The 23,874-nt window shown below is 44.8% G+C and overlaps 1 protein-coding gene across 1 annotated transcript in view; it reads right to left on the minus strand.

Moving 5' to 3' along the window:
- The window catches only part of ZCCHC4 (zinc finger CCHC-type containing 4), a gene marked incomplete at its 5' end in the record, with an annotated part of 37,416 nt that continues 13,542 nt past the window's right edge, over positions 1-23,874 (minus strand). Inside the window, 8 exons of the mRNA XM_080925748.1 lie at positions 1-793; positions 4,782-4,926; positions 5,302-5,353; positions 7,285-7,360; positions 7,577-7,698; positions 15,006-15,106; positions 16,226-16,376; positions 18,831-18,903. Coding sequence (XP_080781874.1) covers positions 652-793; positions 4,782-4,926; positions 5,302-5,353; positions 7,285-7,360; positions 7,577-7,698; positions 15,006-15,106; positions 16,226-16,376; positions 18,831-18,903 — 862 coding nt within the window. The 3' untranslated portion in view covers positions 1-651. The remainder of the gene's footprint in view (positions 794-4,781; positions 4,927-5,301; positions 5,354-7,284; positions 7,361-7,576; positions 7,699-15,005; positions 15,107-16,225; positions 16,377-18,830; positions 18,904-23,874) is intronic.

A 23,874-nucleotide genomic window follows, 5' to 3' on the forward strand; every position in this document is an offset into this window, starting at 1 on the left:
TAATAATTTCCCCCATTATTCCAGATGCAATCTATAAATAATTATGTATCATACTTTTTGTTGAAAGAGTCCGGGCACTTCCAACTATTGACACTACAACACAGCATCATCCACAAAGTTTCACTCGGGTCTGTGACAACACATTATGACCAAAGTCACACAAAGTCTCACAATGCTTTAAGTGTGCTTATGATTGGCTGTTGGGCCACCTTCATAGCTCTCCTGGGGAACAAATGGCCCATGGGCTGTGGACCGGATGTGCTTTAACGTATGCCTTAGTCATTTAACAAAAGTTTAATACATAAATTAAAACAAAAGTTGACGGACATAGGGAAGTATAAATCTGTGACTGCATTTCCATCTGGTATTATAAGAAAACATGCTGTATGCCCATTTTTCAGACAAAAGAGGCCAAAATAAAGACTGGTGATGAGTTAAAGAGTGGAAAAGCATGGGGGGGGGGGCAACCTGCTGCATACAGAAGGCTCCCAGGTCTGTAGAGGCAGCTGAGTCCAGCAAATGCCACCTGCCTATTCCAGGCTTAGGAGGGGCACAGCTTTGGAAGCAGCTGCACTTAAGTCCGGTGCGGCCCTCGGAGAGAACGGCATCGAAGGTTGGACTACAAATCCTTATTCTCAAGTCAGTGGGCGTTTAGGAGCGAGGATACTGATGGCCCTTCTCCTCCTCTTCCTCCTGCTCGGAGCAGCCGTGTGATTCATGGATTGTCCTGCTGTCCTGCAGTGCCTCCCGTCTTATCTTAGCACTTTTTCTCTGCTTCTGCTTTCTGACAGCTCTGAAAAGCAAGGTGCTGGATTATTTCATGGAATGAGCACAGTGAATGATGTAATTATGCTGAACTTTAATTAACTGGCTATCCAGATAGGAAAACAGAAAACATGGAAGAATTTCCTGTGTAGTAAGCATAAATCCTTGGTGTTGTCCCAACCACGACCACAGGAGACAGACAGAGGCCTGATCATGCAAACCGTTTCAGAACTCATTTCTTTAAAAGATGGCCACCACAGATTTAGAACAAGCTATTCAGGACAGACACGCCACAGAAGTGAGCAGCCACAGCGACGGGCTTCTCTCTTTGCTACATTTATACTGCTCAACTCAGCACTTCCATCTCCAAATCCCCGAAGTACATCTTTTTTAGAAAGGGATTAATATATCGGGCAGTCAGCAGGGGCAGAAAACTGAACCAGCACTACAGGAAAAGGAAAACTGACCACGTTAAAGAGGGCCCATTTCCTAAAGCCTCGAAGCTAATCTTCCTTTCTCTCACAGGTGTAAAAGTGCCAGCTCGCACCTCCAGGGGTGCCTGGCTCTTGTGTCCCAGGCTTCTTGAAAACAAGCTTCTAAAAGAACAGGCTAAAACGAGCGGCCCCTCTGCAACCCACCACAGCAGACAGGACGGCTCCTCTGCTCCGCTGTCCTCTGTGCCAAGACTCGGCAGCCTAGAGAGCAAGAGTCCTGACTGCTTAGTCACTCTTCACACTGGCGGGATCACGCCACTTGTCCTCTCGAGGACTGTGCTGGCGCACACGTGCCGCTGGGCTTACCGGGCCATGGCCCTGACACCTGGCCGCATCGGTTGTTGAGTGGCAGAAGCCATGGCTCCTTGAGTCACAGTGAGCAGGTCCTTCCCGGTCTTCCCAGGATGAAACCTGGAGAAAGGCCTTCGTGAACAGGTTACTCCCCAGCTGCTCAAGCCTGGGCCTCATTTTCTGTTCCCTTAGCAGAGGTTGTACTGGGTGCTGAAATACAATAGAGCGGGCATGCTCTTGCAATTCAAGGGAGTAGGGATCTCTTAGGTAGATGCTTCCCTTCCCCCTAATTTTTTTTTTCCAGGTAAAAAACTAGAAGCTCTGAAGTCCCAAAATTACCCAAGGAGAGAGCAGCAGGACCAGCCTGACTCTAGAGTCTGTGTTCAGACTCACCTGATAATGACTACTCAACTAGAAACATGACAGTCCTGCAGGATCACCCTTGGACACCAGCTATAAGCAGCTTTACTTGGCCACTCAGTGGAACTCTGATGATTTATGGCTTCCATATTTTGTACGATGGACTGAGAACACCCACCAGCTCAAAATAAAACTCACTTTATATTGTTTCTTTGTGTGTTACATAAACTTCTTTCAACCAGTCATTTCCTTACAGGAGGAAAATTTCTTGATAAGTAAGGACTTAGCAAATTTAATGGAGTGAAGTATAATCTCTAATAGAAAAGTCAATGAAGCCTTGTGTTTCTAGCCACATTTTAAATTTCTCTTTGGTTCATCTATTTATAAGCAGGATTAAAAATAAACCATATTTCACTAGGGAATAAGCAGAAGAATTCAAAAAGTATCCAGTTGTAACGTAAATAAACAAAGCCTTCAGGAGCAGAGAACCTGAACTGTGAGCTGGCTGAGGAAAATTGCTCCTTTTACTTTGCCTTAAAATGACACTGACCTAGTATTCGTCCTCTAACCTGCAGACTTATGTGACGGACAGGAGGACAGAACGGGCTGGCTTTCACCACAAGAGGGAGCCAGCACCATTCCGGTTCACACCTAACGGAAAATTAACTGAAAAACAAGACAGCTGTAAAATGTGTAGGACGGAAAGGCACTACATGCTATGGTGTGCTCAGATATATCTCTAAAGTACTGCCATTTATAAGGAAGGAGCATCTTGTTGAGCTGCAGTTAAGAGGACTGGATGCTCTTGCAGAGGGCCCAGGCTTGATTCCCAGCACCCGTGTGGCAGCTGTAACCATCTGTGACTCTGCTTCCAGGGCATCTCTGGCCTCTGCAGATATCAGGCAGGCACATGGTCAAATGCACATGTGCAGGCAAAACACTCATACATATAAAATAAAAATAAATCTCTTAAAACATTTTTGTCAGTTTCATTATGTAGGGGTTTTTTGGTCTGTTTCTGGGGTTTTTATGTGTTTGTTTTGGAGAGGAGTAACTAAGTCAAGAAGAGTCCTCTGGCTGAAGAAAACAAACCTGAGGATCATAGGTTCACTGTACCACAAAGGATCTGCTCTTTGAATAAAAGTTGACAAAATCCAATACTGAAAGACAGTCTGCTCCTTGCCCCTCCCACCAGAATGTTACTAAACACTCCAACAAAAGACTAGCTTTTTTTATTTAAGGTTCCAGCAGGGTGTTCTGACATAGCCCTGGCTGGCCATTGCTTCCCCAGTGCTGTGATGGAAGGCATGCACCACAGGCCAGGCTAGACTAGCTTTCTTTCAACAGCAAGCATACAGAGAGCCTATGGTCTACTAGTTAATGTCACCCCAGTGCAGTAGCACAAGTCTGGGTACCCAGCATATGGGGAAACTCAATGTCCAGGTTGGCCTGAGCCAAAACCTCACACCAATATGAAGATTCAGTTTTCATATGCATTAATTCACAGAATTAAAGGCTGAGCATGTTAGCTCCTGACTGTACTCCAACTTACACAGTAAACGATGCGACTCCTAGTCCAATAGCTACATGGCTTTTGTTCTGTTACTGAAGGCTTCTAAGGAGGAAGTTATGAAGTGTGTTTAATTTTTAAATTTTATTTTTCTACCTTGAACTTCTCAGTAGAATAATTACAAAGTAAAATTATGAAAAACAAAACAAACATTAGTTTAAATAGGAAACGTAGCTCAATGGCTGGACATCAATGGAAAACGTCCTACTGGGTTTAAACAAACAGACAAGAGGTACAATAACTATAATATAATCATAGTAGATGAAGCTTCACAAACCTCTTCTATTATCTGTTCATTTCATCAGAAATAATGACAGGGAACCTTTTTCACCATAATCTCGATTTTTCACATAATGTTAAATTTAGCTGTAGTAGCCTGAAGGAAGTGTGTAACACACCAAGGTTCTGGTTTTGTCTTTCATTTAAATCACCGAAGCTATCCGCCCTGGTCCCTACCATCGATTTTAACTTTTACAAAAGGTGTATTGGGGGCTGGAGAGCTGCCTCGGCGCTTTTGAGGGTGGGTTGCTGCTTCAGAGGGCACAGGTTCACTTCCCAGCTCCTTTGTGGAGGCTCACAACCGTCTGCAACTCCAGTTCCAGATCTGATGCCCTCCTGTGAGCTCAGTGATGAAGACACTCGCATTAGCCCAGCTGCTAGTTTTTCCTAAGCGTGTCATTGTCACTGGACTCAGTTGACGTTGAGCTTTACTCTGCATTATCAGTGGAAATGTTGGTAGGAGAAGCGAAAGCAATCTGTGGACAGGGTACACAGAACTATACTCACATAAGTAATGTGTACTTCAAATCTGTGCCTGGTTTGCTCAGCTCATTTTAATTTGGCTGAAGAGTTCAAGGGGCAGCAACTGAATGCTACATTAGCCCATACCTGCTGTTAGTCACAATGCAACAAATTCAGCCCTTTTCCGCTACAAAATGGCGAGCTCCTTCTAGCTGAAATGCTTTCACTAACTCCTCTGGCCACCAGGTGTCCGCACCTGATCACCCCACAGAGCCAGACTAGAGTGAAGTCTCAACTTTCACCCTAAATCTTACAGATGTGAAGGTACCCACTTCCTCCTGGATCTTGGCTATCTTGTGTCTAACCTGTCAAGGCTGGGCTCTTTGATGCACACACTCTTTACAAGACTTAGTTCCCTGCTCCACTCCACCGAAAATAACTCAATGGTGAGAGTAACAATTCAGCTCCTGAGTCCGACAGCTTTGTACTTCCGTAGATTGCTCCTAGAAAGCTTGATGTGCGCAATCTTTTTTTCTAGAAAGCAAAAGAATTCAACTAACTTGTTAGCTCTCTTAGAGGCACCGATGTTGGGACAATTGCTGCGTTTGTGACCCAACGAACCACAAATAAAGCAGCCATCTTTAGGCCCCGAACAGGAGTGGTCTGGGAGTGCACAGCGATTGCAGGTGTCACAATGAATCCAGGCTGTAAAAGAAAAACCACGTTTCAGAAGAGGGTCACTTAACATACATTTTTTATTTTATTAACTTCTGAGGTAGGTTATTATAAATAATGGGACCCATTATAACTCGTTTTCTGTACTAACTTAACAAATTCAGCCCCTGCCAGCATGTCAGGAGCCTGCAGCAGCTGCCACAATACAGGCTGACTGGGAAGTGGAGAAGCCAAAAGCCACACTGACTAGCAGGCAGCTCTCCCTAGGAAGGACATACTCGTTGCTCATTCTAAAAGTCAATGTCGGTTCCTACATTATTTTATGAAAATAATAAAAATCCTACTTATATGAACAGAACTCAAAAATGGTTTCTCAGGATCCCAAATACCCAACCAAACACTTACAAGGCTTCACACACTTTTTGCAGATAAAGCAATGGCTCCATTTCCTGCCATCCTACAAAAACAAATTTTAAAATGTTCAATTTGTTGTAAAAGCCAAGTTCCACAATTAAAAATTAAAATGTCTTATTAAAATATGTGTAAATTATTCATTCCCTATTTCTTCCTTTCCTGGGCTTCACAATTAAATACTTTGATTTTAATTTATGCATTTCTCCACTTAACTCAAATGCCTCCTTGATGGGCCTCAATTTCCTTAACTATGAAACTAGATTTATCCAAATGATCTTGAAAATCCACTCCGCTTCAAGCCATCCAATCTTCACAAAGAAGGACGCAAATGAAAATTTCAAGAGAATTAATGATTCCATAATTTTAGGTTATCTGTACTACATAGTCCTTAATGAAATTCATATTTGAGAGCTGACTGTAATTTAGAGAGACAGATTACAGGTTACTGTTTGAGTAATTTTTTTTAACTGTGAAATAAAACACAAGTAGAAAAAAAACACTGAACACATATGTGCACTTTTTGAATATTAAAGTAACTGCTGGTCAGGACTGGGGCCCCTTGAGTCCCCAGAAGCAGGCAGCATGGCCTCCACCATGGCCTTCACCTCTCCTTGTGCGGGACAGAAGTTGTTCGGGTCTGAGGCCCTCGTTTCCCCAGGCAGAGTGCGCACCGTTTCTAAACTCAGTTACAAGAACATAAGCTTTTCTTTGGAGAATAATCTGTGCTGTTCAGCCAAAGCTCAACCCCGTGCGCTCTTCCTGACGAGGCTCAGTGGAAATGAGCGATGGAGCTGAAAGCCATCTCACAAGCAGAATGTCCTTCAGTGGGTGGATGGTTACAAACTGAGATATACCAAGACAGTGGGAAGTCATTCACAGGATTGATCCATTTAGCCACAGAAAGACAGACGGGGGCTTTCATTGGCCTTTTCAAGTGAGAAAAGCCAGTCTGAAAAGCAGTTACACATGCTGTGTGACTTCCTAGAAAAGGCAAAACTAGAGAGACAGTAACGAGATCAGTTTCCCGAGGTTAGGGAAGGGTAACCAAGCAGGCTGCAGAAGATTTTCAGGGAACACAGTGAAGTGAGTCTGAAACCCACAGTGGCAGAAGCAGGCCATTGTACACTCAACCAACCCAAAGAGAGTCGGAGTAAAACATGAGCTCATCAGCTGCTATACAGAATACACTCCATCCAGGGAACTGACGAGAGCAGGCTGTGCACAGGGACAGGAAGTCTATCCCAGTACCTTCTGCGTCACTGTGCTGCGAATCTAAAACACTTTCCAAAACAAAGGCTCTTAGGAAAAACACAAGAGCTAAACCCATCAACAAGATCCCTTGCTCTGCAGAAGCTGAAGAGCAGAGAGTAACCATGGCTACCCTGAGGACTAAATATGTGTGTGAACCCATGCAAAGTTCTTAGGAACAAGTCTAGCACATAAAACATGCACAGGACATGTTACTAACCATTACTTCATCAGAACAGCAATGGTATCTAATGGTCCAAAGCCTGATTTGAAACATCATAATTTTACCCTTAACAGACATATAAATTCAGCACTTAGTGCCTTATTTGAAACACTCTTCATAAGTACCATATGAAAATGATTGAAATAGCTATTTACGGTGATGAAAGAAATTAAGTACTTTAAGGAGCCTGTCTTAGGGCTGCAGAGATAGCTCAGTAGTAAAGGCATTCATCACCAAGCCTGATGACCCAGACTGGGTTCACAGAATCGATGTGGTAGGAAACCCGTCTCCTGCGAGTTGTCCTCCACCTCCATGTGCACGCCATGATCACATGCCCCTCCCCCGACACACAAAATAAGATTCTTTTTAAAAGTCTGCTGAATCTATAATTAGAATACCACTGTATAAAGGTTAGGCGGTAATAATATAACATTTTAAAGTGATAAAACTAACTAGCATAAAACAAGCCCTTACATGACAATGATGACATAAGAGAACTATACCTTAGATGTGCAAGAGTTACAATGGACACAGTGCTGGTTCTCACGAGAGACATATCTCTGACAGAGGGAGCAAAATCTAAAGAGAGAAACAGGGAAATGAGATGCATGTGTTCACTGAGATTCACAGAACCGACAAAAGCAAACAAGGTAGTTGCTCCAAAAACTGGAGGTAATCAGAATTCAGAATGAAATTATGGGCCAAATCTGAGGGCAGTATAAGAGCCACATGATTCACTGTTGAAAGCATTCACTGTTAGGTACACAGACGTGCGTTTCCAGGTGGCGCGCTCACCGGTACCCTTCCTCCGCTGGAAGGGTTATTTTGCTGGGTGGAATGTTGGTGAAGATCCGCACAGGAGACTGTTTTCGCCCTGTCTTCCCATGTTTGTAAAGTGCATGATTATCATAATCTACCTAGAAAGTAAAAAGAAAATTCACTCAAATGAGCTCCTTTAACCAATGAACGAACAAATGCCGATACAGGCTGAGGTACTCCAGCAGGGAATAAAACAGTCCTAAGAGCAAGTGAACTCACAGCCAACCTTCAGAAGCCCCTATGGCGTTTCATGACAAGGGAAAGATGGAGATATGTGACAGACCTATTGGTGGGTCACAGGAATGACTCTAACTTTATCTAAAAGTCTGTTTTGTAACTAAGAGCTTTATTTCTGATGTTAGACGCACTTGTTTGAAGATATACCCAGCATCACTGAGGTGGTCCACGCTCGTGAGAAAAGCTCCTCATCCAGCTGGCCGAGTCAGCGCGGCCTCTGTCCAGCCCTCTAACCAAGTCTGCCTTAGCACTTTCAGATGGAAAGCGCTTTCAGATCAGACCACAGCTGTCAATTACCTGTTAGAGGACCATGGACAGTCTGGGGAATGGGTTTAACTGTAAAAGGAGGTCGTGGGTCCTGACTGATGTGAGGCAGGAGGATGGACGTGAAGAGGCGGCCACCCTTGGTAGTGTCGCCCACAGCAATTCTAAACACTGACCTCCCCCAACATCTGAACCTGTGATTTCAGTGTTTATCCTCAAGGTGAGGGCAGCAAGCCTTGTGTGACGTCCTCAATCCCGTCCCCCAGCTAGTGCCCACACACCTCTCAGTTTGGCTTCCTCTCTGGTGAATCCACCTAGCTACTGAACCTGTCAAGGTGTTTCAGCAACACCAACGCTACTGGGGCAGATCCGGTTAGAGATGCAAGTTCTTATCCAGCCTACGTCTACTACATCAGAAACTTTGGAAGTGGGATCCTAACTTCCACATAAGAGCCATGAACTCTCTTGCTGAGAAACAAAGATGCACTTAGGAAGGTGGAGCAGACCAGGCTTACAAGATGGCTACTGAATAAGTGAAGCACGAACAAGAAGAGAAACCACCACAGGGAGACAGGCTTTTCTTAAGAACAGTTTTTAAAATGTATCTTAGTCCCAGCACTCAGGAGGCAGAGGCAGGCAGTTCTCTAAACTTGAGACCAGCCTGGCCTACTACAGAGCAAGTTCAGGACAGACAGGGCTACACAGAGAGACCCCTCTCAAAACAAAACAAAACAAAACAAGCATTCTTAGACTATACATACGTGTAACAATGTATCTTGATCATATCCTACCCAAACTCTTCCCATTCCCTCTGACCCCACACAATGCTTCCTCTTCTCACACACACACACACACACACACACACACACACACACATCTCCATTCCTCCAAGTCCAGTCAGAACCACCTGCATGTGCACAGGTGCAGGGGTTATCCCGCCCGCATGGACGACCTACCAGCGACTACACCCTAGAAGAAAGACCACACTCCCTTTCCCAGCAGCAGTCAGTTGTCATAATCTCCTCAGCGGTGGGGCGAAGCCTCACTTGCCGCCCTCCCAGCCACCGTAGGACACAGATTGGTATTGTACAGGGAACCATAACTGCCATGAGTTTGAGAATGCTTTGGTTATGTCCCATCCAGAAAGTGGCATTCACAGCAGGCCTCCCAGTCCTGACGCTTACATTTTTTTGACTCTTTCTTCCACAATGTTCCCTGAGTCTCCAGGATGGTGATATAAATACCCCACGTCCGGGGATCAGAGAGAAAGTGCAGGAGTAGTTATGACCCAAATACATTGTATACATGAATGAGATTCTCAGAGAATACATAAAAACATGACATAAAAAAGCTCCATTTATGGGGCTGGAGAGATGGCTCAGTGGTTAAGAGCACTGACTGCTCTTCCGGAGGTCCTGAGTTCAATTCTCAGCAACTGCATGGTGGCTCACAACCATCTGTAATAAGATTCGATGCCCTCTTCCGGTGTGTCTGAAGACAGTTGCAGTGTACTCATATAAATAAAACTAAATAAATCTTAAAAAAACAAAAAAACAAAAAACAAGTTCCAGTTAGGGCTGAGCACTCAGCAGTCAATCTCCACACTCTGTGCAAACTGTTAAGAGTCAAGCCTTCGACGGCAGACTGCTTGACTCTCCACACCTCTGGTTTAACCCAGTATTACCAGATTAACAAACAGACACATTCACTAAGGCGCAAACTGCAGCACAAAGCTAAGCAGATGAGCTGAGGGAAGGCCAGGGACAAGAGAAAAGTCGCAAGGGGCTCTGATGGGCTGCCAGCAGCAGTGTCCTCGGTCATGCCGTGACTGGCCCCGGCAGGCTGGCTGGAAGCCTCTACACGTGCCCAGTGTCCCAACAAGGGAAGGCTTAGTTAACGTCAACTGCAGCCTTGAGTTCAATCCCCAAATTTTAAGAGAGATGCTGATAAAACGAGCTCGTTTCTACTGAAAATAATAGCGATGAATAGGATTTAGAGTTTAACAAATTGGGGGTGTTTGCTCAGAAAAGACTGGGAGGAACTGACAGCTAGTTCATAACTGAAGGGGTATCATATGGAATAGAAATTAGACTTATCCTTTATTGCCTCGGAGAATAGAACCAGGAACAATGGTTAGAAGTTAATGGGGAGCATATTTTATCTCAATATGAGAAAATTCTCTAACGATTAGAGCTATTAAATAAATTGAGTTGCCGTGTAAGGCTGTAGGACTCTGCCCGACAGCATCGAGTGAGGCGGATGAGCACCTGTGAATCCAGCAGAGGGATTATTACACTGGGAAGTCAGCCCAGGTCACCTCTATGCTTCTTTCCAACTTTCAAAATCCTATGAATATATGATACCTATTAGAGGCAAGTCACAAAAACGGGTTTTATTTTAAAAAAAAATCAACCTAAAATAGTCATTTAAGTAGCTTTCTTCTGAAGAGATTTCAACTTATAATGTTTTCCCAGCGCAGTCCTTTTGTGGACTCGAATATACGTGGTACCTTATTACATGCAACAAAAGGTAGTTTGCACACAAACTTACGAGTGCCATAAGAAAAGCCATTCTTCCCACGAGAACTGCTGCAAACTCTGACATGCTGAAGAGTTAGAGTGGGAGGGTGTCTCCTGCGTGGGACTCGCTGCGCCACAACAACAGATGGAGGGGCAGCTCCTCTATGGATTCCCAAGGAGCTGGAGAATGCGTGTGTCAGGAAGGTGGCTGATTGCTCGATTTTGCATAACCTAATTGAGATTATTATTATTTTTAAATGCGGGTTTGTTGTGCTAATTAACTATAAACATATGGTATGTAAAACGCATGCTGCTAGAGTAAATTAATGTACCTCTAACATACATCCATATTTCATAGCTCCATCCACACAAATAAACCTCCTGTGGAAGTGCTGCAAAGCAAACACAATTTTGCAAATTGCCTCTCGCTACCGCTAGAGCTTATCCACCATGTTCCCGTCATTATCCTGACATCTCGCTCACAATGATGATGAGAGGCATTTCAAACAGAAAATCTCTCCACAGAACTGATTAATGTGATGAAGTTCTGTATAGAAATGAGGGGAGCACAAAATCTCCGCAATTCCCAACTTTTAATCTGAGCCATGCGCAAATGTCTTCCGCCACAGGAGACCAAGGCGTTAGAGTGCGAACTCTGTACCTACTATGTTCCGGGCAGTATGCCAGGCCACGCCAACATAACCCAACTCTCTGAGGACTATGTGCTGTGTAGTCAGACTAAGGTCTCAAGACTATGCCTCGGCTTTACCACCAGCACCCACACCAGTCAGCCTAACTTCCTTCAAAACCATTTTAAATTTCCATGTAGACTGTGCCCCCTACTGAACACTTACTGAGTCTTTATTGTACACCGAGTTTCAAGAATTTGGTTGCCATCTCTTAATATTCAACAACTTTCCAAAATTCCTATCAAAATATCTTTCCTAATGTAAAAGTAAGCCTAAAAAGAGTTTCCTACACAGGCTGGCTATAAGAAAGGTTAGCTTTGACAAAGCAAACAGCTCTACTTTCAACATGCAAGGTGTGTCCCAGGTTAAGAAGACATGAAGCCTAGAGGGAGTATTGCGGGAGGGTGGGGTGTGCAACCATCTCACTGGGGTGTGCTAACCCCACTCCCAGCCTTGATCCTAGCCCTTCATCCTGGGGCAGACGTCACTAATCGGTCTTGTTAGTTTGCGATGTGAGCCTGGCCTCCTCTGAACAAGTCTAGGACGTCACTAGGATTCTCAGCTCTCCGAGGGAAGCCTCTGCCAATGCTCTGCTCCTAAGCACTTACGCCACAGGTGAGGCAAACAGGGTTCTGGAAGGACCAGCCAATCGCCCCAGTCACAGGGCTCTGCAGGCAGAGCTAGGACTGCTAATGTGAAATCACAATCCCCCGCCTCCGTACCCGCCCCTAGAAAGCTGTAGTTGATCACTATTCCATCGCCTGATTATCGTGAACACGTTCATTGAGGGTCACGTGGTCTATCTATGCATCATGAAGGTTTGCAGTGCGTGAGCCGTCCTCTGCTCTGAACAGTGTCCTCCCTGACCAACAAGACTCCGCGGTTATACTTTTGTAGCTTTTTCACTGCACTGTGGCTTGAAGTCTTCCTGGGGCCTTGGTGACAGTCAGGGAAGGGGTTAGAGCTATGCAGAAAGGTCTGTCCTGGATGACAGGGGCATGCAGTCTTATTTTGATTTGTCTGTGGTGCTGGGGATAGAACCTGAGGCCTCAGGCATTCTCTGTTTTGTCTCCAGATCTTTTTCTCAGTGGCTGGCTTTTCCCAGTCAGACACACATGATCTAACCTCAACATTTTTTTAAATAATACAGTGAATTGTACAATTACTTCCAATAGTTTGAGGCTGCAAACTATTCCACAGAGTCCTTTCCTAATGACACAGGCGGCCAAGAAAATGACATGTGAGTGCCAACTCTACACGGACATCATTCGCCTGTCCTACCAAAGAGTTGTCTTCCTTTGCCCTAACAGCTTTTCAAATTCTTGCCACTTCTGTACATGCAAATGCAACTGGCTTCCAGGAAACCTGTGCTAACTAACCAATAGTGAGGTTGGAGGTATAAAAAAAATAAAATAAAATAAAATAAAATAAAATAAAAAGGCAGAGAAAAAGTGCTGCCCTGCCTCGGAACTACCTGAATGATGATCATGTGGGACAACAGCCTGGACTCTACAAGTGTGGCATATCTAGGACTAAGGTACACCTGTCCATACATTACCCCAAGAGACATTGCTACATTCTTCTTCACCATCATCGTCATCATCACCATCACCAACATCATCACCACCATCATCATCATCACCACCATCACCACTACCATTACCATCATCATCACCATCATCACTACCATCACCACCATCATCATCACCACCATCACCAACATCACCACCACCATCATCACCATCACCACCATCATCATCACCACCATCACCACCATCATCATCACCACCATCATCACCACCATCATCACCACCATCATCACCACCATCACCATCGTCTTCATCCTTACTTAACAGATAAGGAGAGCCTCAGAGAAGTTAAGCAGCTGAGCTGAGAGTAAAACTCAGAACTCTCACCACTAGAGCTGGTGTTCTTTCTCATTCAATTAATATGAACTATATAAACACCTACTGTGTGCTGACCCTCACAGGAGGGCCACACTTCCTCCAAAGGAAGCAGGTGGCACTGGAGACTGGAGCCAGTTTAGTTTGCTAACAACTTCAGACTACATCAGCTGCATCTGCATTGCAAATGCAAATTCTAGAAGCAGCCCTCCCCCCAACACAACACAAAGCCCACAAGCCTGAGACAGAGGGTGAACAGAGGTGGAAGGAAGGACTCCTGATGCAGGCTGTACTTTACCTACAGGCCAGGTTAAGATGGCCACTGTTAACACGGTTCAACAGTCACAGGAAAGCCATCACAAGAGAGAAAACAATCCAGTTTTCAAAGTCTACACTCTGGAAGCTATGGCAAAGTGCTTTCAGTAGAAATGCTTAAGGCAGTTTCATTATCGTACCTTAGAGACAGAAGAAACATAAGAAAGAGGAAAAGGATAGCATGATTTTAATAATTAAAATTATTAAATAGAGAATATTCAAAAAGGTCTCTTAAAACTGGCTGAAAACAAAGTAAAACATTAAAATTGTAAGGCTTAACCCAGTCACAAAAGAACACATAGTATTTACTCACTTATGAGTGGATACGAACCCGAAAAGCTCGGAACACCCAAGAAACAATTCCCAGAACTTATGAAGCTCAAAGAGAAGGAAGTCCAGAAGGTGGATGCCTTAGTCCTTCTTAGAAGGGAGAACAAAACGATCATGGGAGGGAAATAAAGGGACAAATAGAGGAGCAGGGATTGGAGAAAAGATCATCCAGAGACTGTGTCACCTGGGGAACCACCCCATATGCAGCCACTAAACCCAAGCACTATTGCTGATGCCAAGTAGTGCTTCCTGGCAGGAACCAGATATGGATGCCTTCTCAGAGGCTCTGCCAGAGCCATACTGATACAGAGGAGGATGCTTGCAGCTAACCATCGGACTGAACATGGGGACCGTAATGAAGGAGCTAGAGATAGGACTGAAGGAACTGAAAGGGTCTGCAACCCCCCCATGGGAGGAACAAAATGATCAACTAACCAAACCCACATCAGCTTTTGCAAAAAGAAGGAATGGTAGCACTCGGTGGCCGCACAGAATAATGGCGATGATGGGGTTGGCTAACTCTGGAACCATGGGAAGAGGTACGCTGAGGGGCAGAGGAGAACTATCTTCGGCCTGGGTCCCATCTATGGCAGTGGGCCAGCACAGTCGCACACAGTTCTCTCTGCCTCTGTGGACACTGTACAGCAGGTCACATGCCCCTCTAAAGCTCTTAGTGTCCTTGAGAGGCACACAGGAAAGGACACAAGCCTTTCCACCAGCCAGAGAGGGCCATTTACTTCCCTGTAACCCGGGGGCAGAACAAAGTTACATCACACTGACGGCCCAGAGCTGGTGCCGATGAAAACACAGACTGTGTCCCACAGTCCTGGGACACTTGAGAAACTATTTTCTCTTCGGGCTTTACTCCCTGATTTTGTTTAACAAGGGTGTTTTGTTTTGTTTTGTTTTTAATATTGTTTGGGTTTTTGTTGTTTTTGAATCTGTATACTCAAGAACCTATATTTTTAGCAAGTACCCTAGAAGCTGGAGACGTTACAAGCCAGGGACTATTGTACACAAAGTATAATTTAGTTGTTGATACACTTCAGAACACTTGAATTTACTAAAATCAAAGGTGAGTCTTATCAGAACATCCTAGCAGTGCCCCCACTCCCCGACCGAGCCACGAGACAGGCTGTTACTGTACCTGGTAATCCAGCATGCAGAAGCTCGGGAAAAACTGACAAATCCGCGACTCAAAGAAATAGGGGAAAATCCAGAAAATGGGCAGTTCTTTGTGACTGTCATCTAACGGATCACACGGGGAAAAAATAAAAAAGCTTAAATGAGGAAAAGGAAATAAGAAGTGGTTCCAGAAACAAAACTAAAACCTTCAGCAGAAGTCTCAGTAGTCCCATGCCTGCGCTTGTCCCTCAGAAAGGGACGCCTGCAACAGTGCCATCCTGCCTTGACCTTTTCCAAAGGTCAATGGAAATACTCCATGCCTAAAACAAAGCACAGGCTTTCCTTGTTCTGGTTGGTGATCATACGTGCAGCATGTAAGTAATGCTTTAACATTGAGCCATGTACCAGAATTCCTCTAACCTGTGTCCCTTGAAGCACACCACTCACAAGGCTCAGCCAGTGGAGGAGCCCAGCCTCCCCTGGCCACTCATGTAATTTATCAGCCCACAGGCCAGAGCTGTGTCTGAAAGAGAGTGTACTGACTAATGGGATAATTGTACCAAACACTTAGCAGTCTCAAGCCACTTCACCCTGAACAAATGTCTGAAAGATTGGCCAGTGGGTATTTTCCTGATTAATGATTGATGTGGCCTCAGCCCACTGTGGGTAGTGCCACTCCTGGGCTGGTGGCCATGAGTTGTAGAAGAGAACAGACTAAGAAAGCCATGGGGAGAGCAAGCCAACAGGCAGCATCCCTCCATGGCGTCTGCATCAGCTCCTGCCTCCAGGTTCTTGCCTTGGCTTCCCTCAGTTGACAGTGATTCAGGACAAGCAAGCCAAGTAAACCTTTCTTGCGCAATGTGCTTTTGGTCATGGACTTTATCACAACAACAGAAAGACTTCCGGGATAGGAGCCCTAAGGGCCCCAAGCTCACTCATCTACTCTTAGCATCCGCAGACACCTGCACATAGCAGCCACTCGTTGAGAATTTTTTTGGAGCAAATGACAGCAGTTCGCTGTGGTGCTCCACCATCTTACAGCCATGTCCTGAGAAGCCATTTTAAAAACTCGACTAGGGTAAGACGCAGTATCCCATGATCGTGAAGTTTGCCATCATCAAATCAAATGTGCTTTTAAAAAGACCTGCACGCTCCACCAGTGCTGGGCTTGGCTAGTGTTCAGAGGCAGCAGATACACAAACACAGGCTCATTTTACAGTAATTAAAAAAAAAAAAAGGCACCTTGGCTTTGACCTTCTTTCCACATAGCAATTAACTTCTTGAATGTAACAGCCAGTGGCTGAACCAAGCCGCCAAAGGGAGGGTCTGTCACCATAATCACCCTCTCGCCTTCCTCTTCCTGTAAGAATGACTTGCACACTTCAAGGGCAGCCTGTAACAAATAAAACGTCATTTCTAAATTAGAACCGGAGACCGGCCCTTTATCCTATTGGGAGAATGCATTAAGCCTGGTCTCACCCTGGACTGGAAACGTCACCAAGTCACCCTGCCATTGCAGAGTCCCTCAGTGACATCCTAAGTCTCTCTTAGTCACTCACGACAGATTTTATCTTTGAGTTCCTTGATAAGCAGGTTTTTAAATTGCAAATTCAAATACCATCACTATCAGACAACTCCACATTTCAAATAGTTAAATTAAAAAACTAAATTTAGTAACCCAAAAAGGAGAAAGCCATCACCCGTGAAAACAACCTACGCTTTCAGCCCAACAAACAGGAGCAGAGGGGAGGTGCTGAGCCCTGAGGACACGAGGAGGAACCGGCTGTGGGGTGGGCTGCACGCCTCGTCCACGGCCACAAGCGGCTCCATGAGTGCTGAGTCAGCAGGTGAGCGTGCACACACTTCGGAGGATTAGGGAGGCAGCACACATATCTGCACATGCACAGCAAGTAAATAAAGGAAGTTCACAAATGGCAAACCCATCTGGTCCTGGAAACCCTGCCAGTAGCACACCTTCCCAGCAGTGCCAGGGTTGCCAGTAGCTGCCGAGCTAACAGGGTATTTATCAGTCTCTGCTGTGATGCAGCTCACAGGAAGCACATCTGTCACAGTGCTGCTCGTCTACTGACTTGGAGGAAGTGTGCAAATCAACACTCTGGTGTGCCAAAAATGCAAGACGTTAAAGTGGAACTTCAGACTTCACACAGCATCAAGGATGCGAACGCACTTCCCTCATCAGAACCCTAAGCTCACCTCCCTGCGCTCCACCCCTGCCCCACCCACCCCATTTCCAATGGCTATGCTGACCACGCCCCAGCAACACAGCCCTTCTAGAGGCCACTCCTCACCCCCTCTGCTCTTCAGAACAGCCCAGAGCAGGTCGGCCTTGGCTTCCAGCTGGCCATGGCTGCAGAGTCCACCTCCCACCTCCTCCCTCCACTGTCCACTGTCAGCTGACCTCAGCTCTTCTCCACAGAGCCCCAACCAGTAGTCAAATGCAGTGACTCCCAATGATGCGCTGTGGAAAACAGCGGAAACACCTAACTCTGACCTCTGTTCATCTCAGTCCGTGGTAGCTCTCCTGGCTGAGATCCACCCATCTCAATGGCAAACCGATCCCCAGGAGTGGAAAAGTAGGTTTGCTACATCACAAGACTCATTTTCAACCATAACCAATAACTCAGTATTTCTGCTCATTTCCTGAAAGTTCTACTGTCCTCTTTTTTGGTGTTCATTCCATCATTAGCTAAGACCACAAGGGACACCACAAAGTTAAGCATGGGTCACGGTTTGACAATGACTGACAAGCAAGCACGCACCTCCAGGTAGGTTCTGCACCATTCTTGGTAGTTTCCAAACACCTCTGAGCAGTCTCCCCATCAGCTGTGACTATTTGGCTAATTACAAATTTGATTCCATGACTAACAGCTTCAGCTAGGAACAGACACATAGGTCGTATGATCCATTTCTCCTCAGTGACATTTTCAATGTTACCTTGAAAGCTGCTATTCCCCTGCCCCCAAACAATGTCTGCTTTGTTAAACAGTTTGTTTGTTTAAATTCATTTATTTATTTTGGTTTGTAGCTTTGGCTGCCTGGAACTTGTAGACCAGTTTGGTTTCAAATTCAGAGACCTGCCTGCCTCTGTTTCCTTTGTACTAAGATTAAAGGCATGGGCTACCCCATCTAACCTTCAGGTTCAAGGAAAAGGATAAGGAACAGATTTCACATCCAGCCCCTGCCCTGAAATTTGCATTTAATTCAGTATGGTAGACAACAAAAGAGAATCTGATCTTGTTAGGAGTTCAGGGGAGGCTGGAGGACATGATTTGGAGCAGAGCTCTGGAAAGAAGCCAGGGGACCAGCTGGGGCAAAGGCCCTGTGGTCGATGGACTAGCTGAAGGAACACACCGTGCATTTTGAACATAGCAGCAAGGCAGAGAAAAAGGGCAGGTGAGTCAGGAAAGGTTAACAGAGGTCAGGCCACATGGAGCCCTGTGGGGTGCCATGTAGGGCACTCAGAAGGCAGAGGCAAGAAGAGCCCCAATGTCTGAAGCCAAGCAAACCTACTATGCACAGAAGGCTCTAGGCTATGCAGATTTTATAGTGGAACACTGTCTGAAGGAAAACAACAAAAGGGAACAGAGACTCCCCTCTAGCTGCTTGAATAATCTCGGGGAAGGAGATGAACGTAACGCAGCAGTAGAACACTTGCCTGGCACACACGAAACCCTAAACTCATTCCCTAAGACCATTAAAGAAAACAGACGAAAAAGGAAAAACAAACACCAAAAAATGATTTAAAACATCATCAACCCAAAAAGGGTACTCCTGACTTTGCTAATCAACAATAACAGAAGAAAGAGATGATGGTCACAAGTCTTACCTTTCCATCAAAGAAATGATGGTTGAACATGTTATACCGGCAAAAACTTTCTTCCAGGTAAAACTGTGAATATCTGTAAAATAATTCATTACCAAGTAACATGCCCAGGCACATAATACAGTAAATAAACAAACACTAAGCTATAAACTCCAAAATCACATTTTGATTAAGTCAATTTCATCATCCTTTGCTTTTTATAAAAATAAAGAATACTTTACAATAACTTAAGTGAATCTGTAACAATGCATATTCAGACACCTGAAGAGGGCATCGGATCCCATTACAGATGGTTGTGAGCCACCATGTGGTTGCTGGGATTTGAACTCAGGACCTCTGGAAGAGCAGTCAGTGCTCTTAACCACTGAGCCATCTCTCCAGCCCAAGACACGTGTTCTTATGGACCAAAACATCACATATAAATTGGGCTGTAAGACATATTATAGCATTTAGGTTTGCAGAGTGATTATAATTTAAACAGGTCTCTCCTGATTAATAGTTTAAGATCTTATTTTCACTTTTGATTATGTGTATATGTCTATGTCTACATGTGGGTTTGTGTGCATGAGTGTAAGATGCCCACAGGGTGTCCAGCCTCTGGAGCTAGAATTACGGGTGTTTGTGATGTACCTGATAGGGGTGCAGTCACTCAGTCTGCTGAGTCAGCAGTATGAATTCTTCTGAGCCCCTCAAGGTTAGAATTCTAAGGAAACACTAAGTCAACATTCCTGTTCAACAGCTTATTTCTCCTGTGAGAACACATACACACACACACACACACACACACACACACACCAAAAAAGTACTTAATGCAAGTTTTCCTCATATAAAATATGTTTCTCAGCATAATACTGAAAGAAGTATGAACATTTAGTGTTTGCTGAGTCTGTGCCAGGAGAGAGGGCTATTCATTTACTGAATGAATTATTCTATTCTAACCACTACTTTAAAACACCATCAAAAATGAATCAATGCCTGCTTCAGAAATTAACATTTCATAATCTTTTTTTCCTAATTTGCTATGAAGCACTCCCAGCACGGAGTGGCTTAAGTTTATATTCCCTTGACTGTGGAGAAGACTGGATCTTCCCTCTCCCAGCTGAGCTACCCGCTTCCTCATCTCTGTACCTGTGCTTTGCTGACTTCATTGCTGAGTTTCCTGAGTTTTTTACACAGACACTTGTGAAACTTCGAAATATCTTGAGCTTTGCCTGTCTTGTTATAAATAATGCACAGCCAGACCATGCCATCCTCTCGGGAAAACCACAAGAGTGACACCGCCCTCGGCGGATCAGTCATCAGGGCTAGTTCTTATGGCGGCAGCCGTGGCTCAGCCTCCTCTCGGTCCACCATGGTGAGGGCACAAGCTCTGTGGTCCAGGTTCGAATTCTGGACCCTCGTGTACCGTGTTGAGCCTCAGTTTCCCGGGATCTCCTGGAGAGAATGGCAGCTCCACAGCACATGTTAAAGTGTGTCTTTATTTTAATGTACATTAACCATAAAGACTTACATCCTAGTGCCGCCAATGCCGGGAAATTATGTCTTAATTCGCCGTCATAATCTAAGGCCATTGCTTCTGCTCTGTGGAGAGGAGGCACAGCTGCTCGCCACTCCTTAATGACATTTAAGAGGCAGCCAGCATGTCATATAATATTAACGTGCACCGAAGAAGTATATAAAGGCTTGGGTACCTTAGGAACAGTCAAACCATCTATTGAGTTTAACGCCCATCCCCAAACTGCAGGACAAAGACAATTACCATCAACAAACAAGCAGACCCTCCAATTCAATTCAATGTCAAGGTTCCCCGCTTCAAGGGTCTTGTTTGCTGTTTATTATCTTCTAAGACAGGGTAACATTTTTAGCTCAGGCTATGCTGGAACGCACTGGTAGCCCAGGCTGGCCTTTAACAGTGGTCCTTCTGTTTCAGGCACCTAAGTGACAGGATTACATATGCACCACTGAACCACACTTCCTTGTTTTTAAATCAATACTGGTGCGGGCATTGTTGGCAGATATTATCATTTGAAGGTGTGCTGTCTTTTAAAAAAGGAAATTACAATCCTCTTTTAATTTACTTTTTTTCATTGCTTCACAAAAGCAAAGTCACTTTTAAAAGTTAAGAGAGAATTTGATTTACATGAGCTCCAGCACCTGGCCAAAGCGTTCTGGGCAGCAGTGTGCGGAGCCAGAGAGGGGAAGGCCAAGCCTTCATTCCCGGTTTCCATCAAACACAAAGGGGACCTAATTATTCATATTTTAAATTATATTTTTTAAAACACCCAACATTGCCCTCTTAAAATGAAATTGGTCACAAAGAATCATTCTCTCCACTGAACAAGGCAAACAGAAGCAATCAGGAAAACATGCACTTGAGAAGCTCAGAAGGACACTCGCTTAATTTGTCCATTCATTCTCTTTAAAGGAGCGTCAGTCACCAAGTGTGAAGCTCGCTCTTCCACAGGAAATGTAATCAAGAGCTGAATAAAATTACTTCACAAATGAACCTAAGAAATTCATTTTTTGCTCTAACTTTATTTGGATAATAGTTTGCCAAATAGAGTCTCACATCTTTCCTGCTAAAATTAGAGCACAGAGAAGCCATCGTAGCAAATGTTAACTTCACATCGCTCAGCCCCACTATCTATAGTCCACGAACAGAGAACGTGCTGTTGAGGTACTTGGACAACCTTAGACGGGCCTTTTACAAGGCAAAAAGAAACTAGAGTTCCTTGAACTTGTGGCAATCCTTCTGCCCCAGCCTCCTAAGTGATAGGATCAACAGGCTAGCCTAATGACAGCCAGCAGGCCAGACTTCTTGTGGGAGCTACCCACGTGACCTGTGAGAACTACCTTCCAAGTGCATTCTCTCCCACCAAGGGCCTCCCATTAAGTCCCAACTAACCCCAAAGATTCTACTACCCCACAACTGAGAGACACTGGGAAGCAAGCCTTTAGCACATGGGCCATTGAAGGAAATGCAGTATGAATAAAATATGGCATAGTCCACACTTTGGGATATTACTCACCCAGACACAACAAGTGTACTAGTGCATGCTGCCACACAGAGGGGCCTTGAGAGGCTGCCCACTCTATGCCCCCATGTACAGAAATACTGGGACAAGCAAATGCATAAAGAGGTCAGAAAGTATTGGTCAAAGGCTATGAACAGAAAGCAAATATTCATTGAAAGAATATTTCTTTTCAAAGGTGATTTTAAAATGTTCCGAAATTATACAGTGAGGAGGTGCTACAATCTTATGAACAAACCTGGGAGCATTGTTTTATACATATAAAGTACATCTCAATTAAAAAGAAACACACCTAAAATACAGGAAATAGGGGCACCTATATTTTTAAATGTTTAAAAACATGTTAAAAGATTGGAAAAGCCAAAAATCTGGACGGCTTTTACAAGACTTTACAAAACAAACATGAGATCTTTGAGACCCTCTAAGAAGCTCTTCAGGAGATACATGTGAATTTTCCAGTTTCTTTCTACCTGATTCATCCACAGCTACCTTCAAAGAAGCTTCCCTTGGACAAAGTCGGAGTCATCATACAAGATGTCAACTCCAGGAAGTCCCTGCTGAAGTCTGAAAACTAACACAGGATGGAACCCCACTGATTTGTCTTGAATGATTCGGTTACAGCTTTTTCTCTCTGCACTTCTAGCCCCCCTTCCCAGTCACGTTTCCATCCTGGATGGAACATACTCCATCTGCCTTGTCAGGGGCTGCCCACGGTGGATGCTTCCGGAATGGGGACCGGCTCTGGCTCACAAGTTCCTCAAGCACTCAGAAGTTCTGCTGCCAAGGCCCTCAGAAAACACACGCTCTTCCTACTGCCAGGCAAGTAGGGGTCAGACAGCTTAACTCTGATGCCACCAACGTCCCACAGCAGCACGAAGGAAGTTAAAGGTGAAGTTGGATGCTAAAAGGCAATACAACACACCATGGTGTGACACCCAGTGACTGGGACATAGCTGGTGGTGTCCTGGGCTCCAGGAATATGAAACAAGAAATGCTCTCATCTGAAAAGATTGCTAGGACACTAAGGAAGTACTTGCAACCAATAGACGTGCCCTGTTCTGAATATGCACAGTCTAAAGAAAGGAAATGCTGCTGGATGCTGCGGGCATAAGCTTTTCACAACACTATGCTAACTAAAAGAAGCCAGATACAAGGTCACATATTAAATGGGTCCATTTATCTAAACTGTCCAGAAATGAGGCCAGAAAGTGGCTGTCAGGAGCAGTGACCATGACGCTTCCTTTCCGTGTGACGGGAATGCTCTACCACAAGCACAGTGGCTCACACCTGGAGTCCTAGCACTTGATGGGTAAATCACATGTTCAAGACCACAGTGAGATCCTGTATCAAAAACCCCAAAATAAAGAAATAGATAAAATATTCTGAGAGTAGAGAGCAATACGTCTGCACAACCTACTGAACAGACTTAAAATGAGAAACATATACTTTAAACTGGTAAATGATAACAATTACAACTCAATTTAATAGAGCCGAGGGCTGGAGAGATGGCTCAGCAGTTCTGAGCACATACTCTTGCAGAAGACCCAAGTTCAGTTTCCAGGACCCACATCAGGTCGCTCACAACCACCTCGGATCCCAGCTCTGAGGGGTCTGGGCACCTGCACACACTCGCACATACCCACACAAACATGCAAGTTTACGTAAATCTCTATAAAAGAGATCCGTATCACCACTTTGGGAAGGATCACTCCAGTTGATCACAGAGAAGTTCTGCCAACAAGGATGAAGGGTGAACAGTTCAGTCCTGTTCATAATGGCTGAGGATGTGCAGTGAAGAGCTAGAGACTGCTGCAGACATGGAAGTACCGAGGTGCGCTGTGCAATCTGTACTGTTGGAGGTGCCGGTGTGTGGGTGTGCGAGGGAGCCAGAGGAACACTGGCAGTCTTCCTCAATCATTTCTCCACTTTATTTTGGAGATCTGGTTTCTTCCTGAACCTGGAGCTCACCTTTTCGATGAGGCTGACTGGCCACTGAGCCCTAGCGACGCTCTCAT

The sequence above is a fragment of the Micromys minutus genome, assembly GCF_963924665.1.
Source record: "Micromys minutus genome assembly, chromosome: 1".
Classification (NCBI taxonomy): Eukaryota; Metazoa; Chordata; class Mammalia; order Rodentia; family Muridae; genus Micromys; species Micromys minutus.